The sequence below is a fragment of the Anguilla rostrata genome, chromosome 3 (genome assembly GCF_018555375.3).
Source record: "Anguilla rostrata isolate EN2019 chromosome 3, ASM1855537v3, whole genome shotgun sequence".
NCBI lineage: Eukaryota > Metazoa > Chordata > Actinopteri > Anguilliformes > Anguillidae > Anguilla > Anguilla rostrata.
In genome coordinates, this window is record NC_057935.1 from 39354217 (window position 1) to 39365414 (window position 11198).

At 42.0% G+C, this 11198-nt stretch overlaps 2 protein-coding genes across 2 annotated transcripts in view; one reads left to right on the forward strand and one right to left on the reverse strand.

Annotated features, from left to right (window-relative positions):
• The window catches only part of tra2b (transformer 2 beta homolog), a 174793-nt gene that overhangs the window by 92377 nt on the left and 71218 nt on the right, over positions 1-11198 (forward strand). The window lies entirely within an intron of this gene.
• LOC135250807 (transmembrane protein 41A-B-like) lies at positions 48-11107 on the reverse strand. The gene is made up of 5 exons (XM_064327541.1): positions 10590-11107; positions 5743-5893; positions 4388-4549; positions 3136-3274; positions 48-2258 (listed from the first exon to the last, which is right to left on the reverse strand). Exons 1-5 carry the CDS (start codon positions 10748-10750, stop codon positions 2038-2040), a joined length of 834 nt encoding a protein of 277 aa, XP_064183611.1. The 5' UTR covers positions 10751-11107; the 3' UTR covers positions 48-2037.

Sequence of the window (11198 nt, forward strand, 5' to 3'; positions counted from 1 at the left end):
GGATGTGGGATAATTCCTCAGGAACAGAATGTACAACAAAGAAGACGTACTTTGACATTTTTAATATAAAAGCACCACAGTACATGTGAACAAATGCAGTAAGACTTGGCTTTGTGCGCCCGAAAGGTTTGCCAGACAGCGTGTGCCAAGTGAACACTGGCAGAAACAACAGCTGAGATGATCCTCACACAGCTGAATGACTTAAGACTTTATGCTCCACTCACACAGCCAAACAAACCAGACCATTAACCAGACAAACAGAGAGAGATGAATGCTGAATCTGAGCGTGGTGCATCAGGAATCCAGATACTCTTGGTCAGAAGTGCACATGGAAAATTTTGGTTTTCAAGTGTTGCCTTTTCAATAATTGGCAACTATTTAATCCGTAACACTTATCGGAGATGGTTCTTTTTTTAAAAAACATTAAGTAGGAGGAAGGAGATCAAAGTAAAAAAATACACATTTTCCAACCGGTTCACAGATCCCCTCAAAGCCCTCAGGGATCAGTGGACCCCCAGTTAAGAACCCCTGGTCTAGAGCATTTGAAAATACATTCAGAGGTGCCATGGCAACATAAGTTTGGCAAAAAAAATGTCGAAAGTGCATACAATTAATGTCCACCCAGGAGGAGTTACAGGGACATTCTACACTGGCATAATAAATATACTTAATACAAAACTACAATTGTTATATATTTTCACAAGCTTGCAATGCCGCCTTCATACATTTTCAGTGCAATTTGTATGAGTGCAATACATCTGTTCTCATTCAAAAGATTAAAAAACATTTCAGGAAATGTATCTTTCACATTGGCACTAGTAAATGCCATGTATGGTGCTGTTGCTATAGTAACAAAAGTGAGTATTTAAAAACACACAAAATTCCAAATCCACAGTTTAGGCAAGACATAGAACGCCACATCCACACATAGTAACAATATAGGTAGGCATATGAAAGCCACATCCACTCAGAAAAGTATATGCAGAGCAATACCCTTAAAGCAAATCTTGGAAAAACTGAAATCCTTCTACCTCATCTACGTGACACTTCAAAGTTTGTAAAAAATCTCGACTTACACAAAGGCTGCCTGGAAGCATGTCTGTGCATCCTATATATCAGGGATCAGCAACTTACGGTCCTTGAGGACCGAGAACGGCTGGTTTTCCACCCTCCCTTTGACTGGGAGTCAGGTGTGAAGACAGTCTGGCCAATCAGTAGCACTAATTACCCGGGAGAAAAGAAAACCAGGGCTGGATTTGGATTCAAGGGCCAGAGTTGATGATCCCTGCTATATATGCTGAAGCTAAATGAACAATGTTCTGTACTCAACCAGAAGGCAGTCAAGGCTTAGGTGGATGGGCTTGTCCTCTGAGTTAGTCATGCAGTTGTACCACTGCAGTAAAACAGGGAATGAATCAAGACATTAAGTACATTAAGGCACCTGCTTGATCACCGTTTCACCAAAATCCCACAATCCCAGTGCGTGGCCGTGACTACAGTGTGGACGCTGGAGTGGTTGAACGCATATCCCGTGGGACCTATGGGACAATGTCGAGGTCAGCAGACACACTGAGAGACGAAGGAGTTTGATTTCACAGAAACTGACAATCGATAGTCGGCATAGACAGCTCGCACACACACACACACACACACACACAGTTTTGTCTGTAGATAAATTCCTGTATAACAAATCTCATCCTGATCTTCCTGCTGTCTCCAGACTGAAAAGATACACAATACCAAGCTCAGCAGTATTACCACGGTGCAAAACACAGAACGGTAATCAGACACAAATCTGCCCTTTCAGAATAGCAGTCCCAGGACTGAACAGCACTATCACTCCTCACAGTAAACATGGTAATTATCAATATACGACTGAAACGGTTTAAAAAAGAAGAAGCAATTTTCAAGACAGTTCAACCCTGTTTCCTGTCTAACTCTGTGGTCGAGGCCTTTCGGCAGATTTGTTATTAAGACGTTCTTCGGACCGCCCTCCTCAAACTGAGACACCGCGAGGGGGGGCTGCGCAGCGGAGGGTCACTGGGTCTTCTTGTCCGGGGCGTGTCCGTTGGGCTCCAGGCCGTCCAGTTTGAGGCGGGCGTGGCTGTAGCGCTGGATCAGCGCCCCGGGCAGCAGGGCGGCGCAGGCGATGGCCAGCAGCTGCAGAAGCGTTCCCCAGGAGAAGATGTCGTCCATGGAGGAGATCTCCGACAAGATGGCGCCCGTGTGCACGCAGATCAAGTTGTACGGGATCAGGCCTTCGGAGGAGAGAGACAAACCCGCACTGTTTATCGAGTCATTTAGCGGGCACTCCGTTCCGGCCTGTAGTTGTGACAGTCATAACGCTGTACGAAGCGCAAAGCGAACAGAACACACACAACAAACCACGAAGTACCACAAGAGGGGGAGCCACGTATTGTATGCAATTGTGTTGTTGCAATACGGCATACGCTTTTGCAAGTTTATGGAAGACAAACGTGGAGTTGCGAGGGTTGATAGGAGTATATTTGAGGCAGAAGGTTTACTTGCTGGTTACCAGAGTGAAAGTAATATACCAGAGTGAATCGGTGTTTTCAATGAATATATATAGCCTTCATTTGAGAAATGGGATTCATCCTGTCAGTTGAATTAGGGATTGAACATTTAGTAAGGGTAGGAATTCAAAATTTAGAATTTCAAATTTTTGAAAAAATAAGCTGCAGCTCACTGATGTTTTAGTGTTTTTATATAAACTACTTAACTTGCTCAATGATGTTTTAGTATTTTTGAAGAGAGTAACAGACATGCTTGCTGATGTTATTCTCTTTTTGAAGAGGGTACCAGACATGCTCCCTGATGTTTTAGTCTTTTTTGAAGAGGGTACCCGACATGCTTGCTGATGTTTTAGTCTTTTTTGAAGAGGGTACCGGACATGCTCGCTGATGTTTTAGTCTTTAGAGTGGGGGTACCAGATATGCTCACTGATGTTTTAGTCTTTAGAGTGGGGGTACCAGACATGCTCACTGATGTTTTAGTCTTTAGACTGGGGGTACCAGACATGCTCACTGATGTTTTAGTCTCTTTTAAGATGGCACAGGACATGCCCGCCGATGCTTTAGACTTTTCAGATCTAGTTGCAGTGATGCACACGCTCACCGATGAAGACTGTGAGGAAGAACATGTTGATGGGGATGTTGAGGATAGGGGACGTGACATTTAGGAACCAGTTAGGAGTCATAGGGAAAAATCTTAGGAAGAGCAGAAAGAAAAACAGACTACTCCGGTTTTCTTCAACCTGAGGAAGAGTACACAGGGGAACAGAGAAAGAGTGGCAGGTGGTAAGTGGAGACAGAGAGAGAGATAGAGAATGAGGAGAGTTCAGCTCATGTTACATAATTAACATAAACCTTAGTTCTTCTACTCAGGTCCTCAAGGACAAGAACATGCCAGGATTTCATTAGAACTAAATCCTAATTAAATCTAGTAGCTGAATAACAAGACTTATGAAGCAAAGAAACACGCAAAACCTGCTGGACGTAGGCGTAGGAATTCACAGTACGAAGAAGCTGTTACCGTTACAGAAGACACATTTCATGCTACTGTTGTCAAATCAATTAATTCACAAAGGAAATAAGCCTATGTTATACGTGCTGTAGCAGAACAGGGGCATTGTCACACAAGCCTATTCTGCAAATACATAATACTAAAGCACTCCTTCTATAATGGTTTTAAAGTAACCAAGCCAACAATAAAATAAGATATTGCATTAGATTCCATAGTTTTAGCTTTAGATATATAAACTACATGGAGTTTTATCATACTTGCATTGTTCATACGCTGTTGATTTTCAACATAAGGCAAAGGTAGCGAACATTTAGCCGCAGTTAAGGCTCCTATAATTCTGGCAAAACCTTATAAAACACCTGTGAGAGAAATATATAATTGGGTTAAATCAGTAAAAGGCAGAACGTCTCTCTCTCAAAACAACTATCTACAACCATGTTAACAAGAAAATCCCATTTTAATAATGACACTTAATTATGAAAGTGAAGTACTTCTCTTCCGATCTTTCATACATAAACAAAAATAAACTACAATGTGTGAGTTCAACAGGTTGCCACTGATCTGATTAAAGTGTCCACAAAATAATGTTAAAAGGTTGAAAATGCCACTTTCAGACTAGATGAGAATGATCAGGATTTTATTCCTACAGATGAAGACATGCTTCTATTTTGGTAACCTATAAAGCCAAATTCAATGTAAACTACAGCAGAGGAGAGATGGAAGATGGGAGGAAATGTAGAGAGCAGTGAGAGGAGACCCCTTCACCCCACTAAACCACCCAGATTCTCTGTACAGGTACAGCACAGCTGGGATGGGGGACTGGGTGTACAGGATGGTTACATACCTTCCTCTGAAGTACGGCCACTTTGTCTGGGAACAACCGCACTATGTAGTGTTTCCCAAAGGTGCGGGACAGGAAGTAGCAGTTAGTGGAGCCCACAGTGGTGAGCAGGCAAGCAATGAACAAGCCCTGCCATGTACCAAACAGCGCCCCCGCAAGCATGTTCTGTGAAGGAAGAGAAGGAACAGTCCTAAGCCAAAGCAGACGACCACAGGTAAATTTTAATAATTACTGCAGCCGGTAGCCATGATGCTTGTCTGCGGTGAACTTGAAAATGGTTACAGCCCCTCTCATGAGCTGAAGTGTGACCATAATTACCCAGTATATTACAGCAGAGTGCTGCGCATGTGACATACAGTAGCAATGGGCTTTTTATATCCTTAACTGCCAATGTATTCAATTTAAATGTTACAAGTCCTGGAGTTCTAATTTTCAACCCTGTACACTGACCTAATGGTGTCTAATGAGTATCCCTCTGAGACAAAGGGTAATCCCCAATCATCTGTGGGTAGGCCATGTTAATGCAGGGAGGCCTGCCAAGCACACACTTTCAGCACACATGTGGACGCTCCACTTCACACACACTTTCAGCACACGTGGGGACGTTCCTCTTCACACACTCTTTCAGCACATGAGGGGACGTTTCTCTTCAGCACATGTGGGGACGTTCCTCTTCACACACACTTTCAGGACCTTAAGAACATGAGCCCTCACATACTTCCAACACCCACGAGGACATTAACCCTCACACAGGTTTATGTGTCGGTGTGCAGGTGTGTTATAGAGAGAATAATGCTGTATTCACCTGCATCATGGTAGACAGTAAACCGAATGTCAGTAGTGGATGAGAGCACAATGGTAAAATTTTGTCAGGACGGCAAAGACTGTTGATTGCAGTGGTAGACTGCTCTTGCCATTGGAATTTAAAATGGTTTCACTTTATCGTTCTATTTAACAGAATTCCAAACTGGATATGGCGCAACACAACACAAAAACACAGCCTGTAAATGGAAAACGAGAAATGAATTTTGTTGCCTTTTTTCCTAACATAGAAAAAGAGCGGTACCAACAGCAATAAAAAAATGGCCTGTATTATATCACCATAGCAACGTATATTTTATTTGTCCTGCCTTTTTTGTCTCCGTACCACCCCAGTAGTTCAGTTGCTGCCATCTACCGAGATCCTTGTGATTGCAGCATAAATACGAGAGCATGAGTGAGTGACAGAGAGAGAGTGAATGTGAGAGGAAAAAGTGTGATAGAATGTGTGTGAGGGAGAAAGAATGTGATAGAAAGACAAACAGAGAAAGGGAGTAAAATAAAAGAAAGAAAGAGAGACGATATGCGTGGGCACTCACCAGAAATGACGACCCGGGGATGGCGAATGACTGCTTGTAGAGGTAGGCGCTGCAGAAGAGCAGCAGCACATATTCTTTGTGCTCTGCCTTGTAGAACTGTAGCATCTCCGCCAGCTCCCTCAGCTCCTCCAGGTCAGACGGAAACTTCAGACTGGAGAGAAACACAACAGAACAACAGACATGAAACAAAATGGACAGCTTCATCAGCCAAACAAGCGATTGAAAGCACATTGAGAATGGATATGCTGCAACTTAAAATATAAATGATCACAAAAGAGTTTGACAGATGATTGTTACATGCTAATGATAAATTGTCCAAACTCGACAGAACAGCAGTATTCCTGTGGTATTGTACACATGACCACTATCCTTGTTATCCTTGAAACACTGCTGGAAATACTGTAGCTTCTGCAAGAAAAGAAAATAGCTCCACAATCAAGCCATACTAATACTCTAAAAAATAATTAGTTAATCATTTTAAATGATTAACTAATTTCAGTGGTAAATAGCTTTACAACTGAAGTAAAATTACTTTATTTACTTTTTTTGAAATTAAAGTTAAAATGTATAAATGAATGAAATTCTGAAAAAAGCAACAAAAGAGCTAAATCAAAGTGAACAAAGCAATGAAATGTTATGCGGAGGCTGCTTAAGGGGTTTTCTGTGTGCTCAAAACCGTCGCAGTGTGGCTCCAGGGGGTATTTCACAAAGCAGGATTACTGAGTTAGCCGGATAACTGCGCTGAGCAAAACCTGGAAAAGCTTTCTACTTCAGTCCATGTTCCAGATTTGGGAGGGTTCCGGGTTATACTCAGTGGAGTTATCCAGCTAACTCCGTAATCCTGCTTCATGAAACAGGGCCCAGGTTTGCACATAGAAAACCTATGAAATAGAAATGAAATCACTTCAGGAGGTTTAAAATATATATCCTGCGAAACAAGGAAAACGGGAGTATTTTTTTGTCCATTTTCCAAGGATTCAATGTCAGTTATTATACCTCGTCATCTCACCCTAACTGGAAAAGGCCAGCCAACTGAAACCACAGGCACATTCATGCGCAAGTTCTGCCGCTGATTCGAGAGGCGGTGGCAAGGTCCGGTTTCAATCCGAGTCTGTGCGGCTCAACCATGCGCCGCGGCACGGCGCCTTAGCCAAATGAACCCCTCAGCAGCCCGCGAAAATCATTCCCAAGCACCGCAGGAACCACAAAGGTGTCCGTGCTGTAGCGCTATGCTGAGAGACAGGGCTAGCTCAACATAATTGAGTAAATACAATTATTGATTTCAGCTGCAAGTCAAAGGGACACGTTTATTATAGCCCTTGCGCAAATGAGTTTAGTATCATGTTTGTACGCAAGGGAAATGTTTCTGAGTGTCCACTAAGATGTGGCAACGTGGCAGAGGGGCTTTCCAATGCAAGAGGGAATGAAATGTGATCAGGCCAGAAATAGACGGGGCTTCACTGGCGGTTCTTCCAGAAGGGAAACATTAAAATCCTCTGCCGGTGTACACTGATGAAACTCCGCTGTAATGTTATCTGGGGGTGTTATTTAAGGTGATGTTTAGAGGCTACAGCTGAGCCACGTGTTCCTCTCTCATTGGTCAATGCTCCCAGGCCATGTGACCTGTCACTGGTGATCACCGTGAGGGTGTTTTCACAGGTTTTATTCCGCTTACACATGCTGAGTGAGGGACATGCAGTCTCTTCCCTCAGGGGGAGCAACCACACACATTAGCCAAATGACTAATAATACATGTGGTAATATCACTGCATTACGGACTGCATTCATTCAGACTGTTTTGAATATATAAAAATTACAACATTGAAATGAACTGCTGAGCAGTGTCCGAATACCTCAAAACATATAGCTTGCCTAATCAATGTAACTATTGACTATTTTAAAAGTCATGCTGGCCTGCTATCTAGCTAGCTGGACTAATGTTATTTAGTGGACACAGCATGTGGTAGATTGCTAGCTAGACTTAACCGTGTTCATCCTTCCTTGTACAAATCATTGGCATAGTTACAATAATAAATAGACTGCTAGCTAGCCATGTCAGTTTGAGACAGATAATTACCAACACAGATGTCAACATCTAGTAAACATACAATCTAAGACCACTGTAAATTTTGTTCATTTGAGAGTCTACAGCTATCAGCACCAGCAGCAGATGGGATACAGCCGGTGACGGCTGCCTAGTTTGTTACTCCTGTAAAAGAACCGTTAGCAGAGATGTTAGTATGTTCGCTTTAAATTTCAGAAATTGTTGAACTTATACATGGACTGCTATCCATTAATACAAAAACGATTATTTTCCATTTACCATTCTGATTATATTACAGAGGTACATTGGGCATTTAACAACACTGTGAAAATTTCCCTCCTTAATTTCAGTCATTAGGCAGCATTTTCAAAAAGCCAAGGCTTAACTCATAGCCAGGATTGAGTTAGAGTGAAAAAAAAAAACGCATACAAACTGCACCACCCCATTTGGGCATCAAACAGAAATCTGACACCTTGCATCTCTAAGATCTTCTTAAGTCTTCTTAGGTCACAGACTACAGGACTGCATGGTTGACCTATCAGTCACACTGGCCATGTGACACTTCCTAAACCCCTGGCATTCTCAGTGCATTTCAGTTAGCTATATCCCTTTAACTGGTCAGAGAGCGTGGCCAGCTCACATACGACGAGGAACCGCCCTCTGGCTTCCAGCCTGCGCCTCATCAGCAGGACATGTGGAGAAACTGGCGTGAGAGACGGAGATCCCCTCCCTGACCTACAAGTTGTGCAGGTGTTGCTGAAAATTTAGAAACGGGAGAAGACGGTGAATGGCAAAATTTCCCTCTGGCCTGATCTGATTTCTCCACGAGAGCTCGATGTAGCCATTTTGCCAGATAGTGAAGACGTGGACCAATAGAATAACACCACATCATTGCACAGACCCCAGAAGAGTTTGCTTATTTTCATGTGTGTCTATTGGTTACCCTCTGGAAAATTCCTAAAGCTGATTGGTTGACAAAATGACACAGCCACAACCCAGCACAAACAAATAGGGCCTTTATTCTTCTTCCCTGTGCACTGTGGTAGTTCAGAGTTACGCTCACAAATAATTATTTCTACACCATTGTGAAAAAGAGAATACTTACAGACTAACCTTCTCATTAAATGGAACAATTCTGGATATATAGCTCATTCTTACTCTCAACCTTCAGCCACCATTAAGGGACATGTAAGGTATTCTTGTGATCACATAGACTTGAGTATTACTCCACTCCAAAATACATATCACATAGCAGCCTCATTCCCAGACTAAGCCATAGCGCTAGCAAGATCATTTCATCATATTTCTTGTTAGTCTCACAATAAAAAAAAATAAAATAAAATAAAATAAAAATTTTTTGGGCGAATGTGACCGTTCACAGTGGGTTTCAATGAAAGTAAATAATACATTTTCTGACAGAATAGGGACACTATGCCAAAATCACACAGGTATGGCTCCTAGGCTAATCACACAGAGTTTTCAAGAGTATTTATTCTGCCAGAAATTAGCCTGGTAGAGCATTTAGTCCAAGAACGATATCAGAGAGGTTGTCCTAGTTTTGTCACAATGCTTGCCTGAGGGCAAAGGGGCCAAGTGAAAGGGAAAGAGGTCAGTTTTCAGCCCCAATGACAGGAAGTCACATCATCCAGAATCAAGTGACATTGACGTGCAATACTCGCAAGGACACCACTGACGGAAACGCTCTTTAAGAAAACTGAAGAATCATGTATACCTGAGGTCTGTTAATAAATTTACAGAATAAAACCTTTAAGAATTAAACAGACACTTCCATGCTTGCTGAATTTGGCAGACACGTGCAATTTCATAGGTATGATCTTAATTTATTTATTGGTTTATTGTCAAACACAAAACCAACCACCACCTGGCTCCTACTGTATTAATTGCATTCAATTGGTGCTTTCTTTAGAAATTTGATTTAAAACCAATAACATTTCAATCTATCATTTAACTTTACTCCGGCTGAGCTGCCGCACTTTTTGAATAAACATGCACTTTCATCCATCCATCATAATTCAGTGCCTACGAGCTACATTTTTTACAGCCATTTGTCCAATACTCATTTTATTGAGAACTACATACATAAAATCCAGCGATTCTGTTCTCCTGCATTGTAGCTGCTCTTGTTAAGAAAGAGTAGTATGTAGGCTACATTTGCTGTAAAACAGCATTATATGAAAAGTATTAGTCATAGGAGTTGTCGGAATTTAAGGTAGCCTATAGTCTGGCTATGGTCATGACGGAGCTGTGGGGTCTTCTCATTTTATTCCCTTTAATTTACACAGAGAGCCTTTACAATCTTAACATTGCTCAATAACTGCTGAAACAGATTTTATTCAATTCACTAATATTGGTCCAATATGATTTTGTCTGGAACATAACCCAGTTTTAAAAACTAGCACAATCATTCAAAACCCTAGACACAGCAAATAGGCTGAGCTTTAGTCTACCACCAAGCAGGCAACGTTAGTAGTCACCGCGAGCTGACAAGGCGAGAGAGACGTACGTGGGTCATTCCGGGTGAAATAAACATAAATAGACAACGATCTATCCTACATGTCCCTAAACAAGTTACTTAATATGAAGTCAGTGTCACTTTTATCCAAACACAAGTTAAATTAATGAATGTGGGTAGTATAGCACTACAGGCTATAACAAATACGCTCACAATCAGTATTCAGCCAATTCTGGTTGGCTATCAAGAATGAATTCCACAATATCGGAGCAAAGTAGATTGAGCTCCTTCCAAATATTTTACATTTGGAAAATAATTAAGTTACGATACCTGTATTCTTCTACATTCATGTCGTTCTCCAAGTTGTCGTCAGACTTTTCGCCTTCATCTTCCCGGCGATGTCGCTGTCCAAGCGGAAGGTTAGAGGACAGAATGTATAGATAAAATGTGGCGGCGGCGACAACAAGAATTAAACCATAAATTGACCGCATGGTCCGGAATGAAAGCACTACAAATCAGTGGCAATAGCCTACAATAAACGCTGACGTTCTGGAAAGTAAAGCTCCTTCAGCACCACCTCTCAGTTGTGGACGAAACTTGTGTACTAAAACCGGGGAACACTACGACCGCTTCAATAGCTCTCCCAAAACTACGCATCAAAACTTCGACACACACATAGCATCATGCATACCGCGGCAGGCCTAATTTGACAGTCTGACCGCATGTGAGAGTGTCATGCAATGGAAACTTTTCGCAGGTGGTCGCTCTCTCTGTTTAGGTAAATTCATGACGGACACGTGAACGGATTAACGTTAATTCATAAGAGAGAAGTGGCTAGTCTAGCACTTTATCTAACACGGTATGTTAATTTAGCTAACTACAAAATTATATTAGCCTATTTATTATGTTCATCGCGTGTTACAGCGAACGCGATTAGCT

What these genes read in the sequence shown, in the direction of transcription:
- LOC135250807 (XM_064327541.1), bottom strand. Translation starts at nt 10,750, where the DNA reads ATGCGGTCAATTTATGGTTTAATTCTTGTTGTCGCCGCCGCCACATTT. An exon ending in TCCCCGGGTCGTCATTTCTG is followed by an intron (nt 4,550 to 5,742) that starts GTGAGTGCCCAC and finishes CTTCCTTCACAG; the next exon opens with AACATGCTTGCGGGGGCGCT. An exon ending in TGGCCGTACTTCAGAGGAAG is followed by an intron (nt 3,275 to 4,387) that starts GTATGTAACCAT and finishes ACTCTTCCTCAG; the next exon opens with GTTGAAGAAAACCGGAGTAG.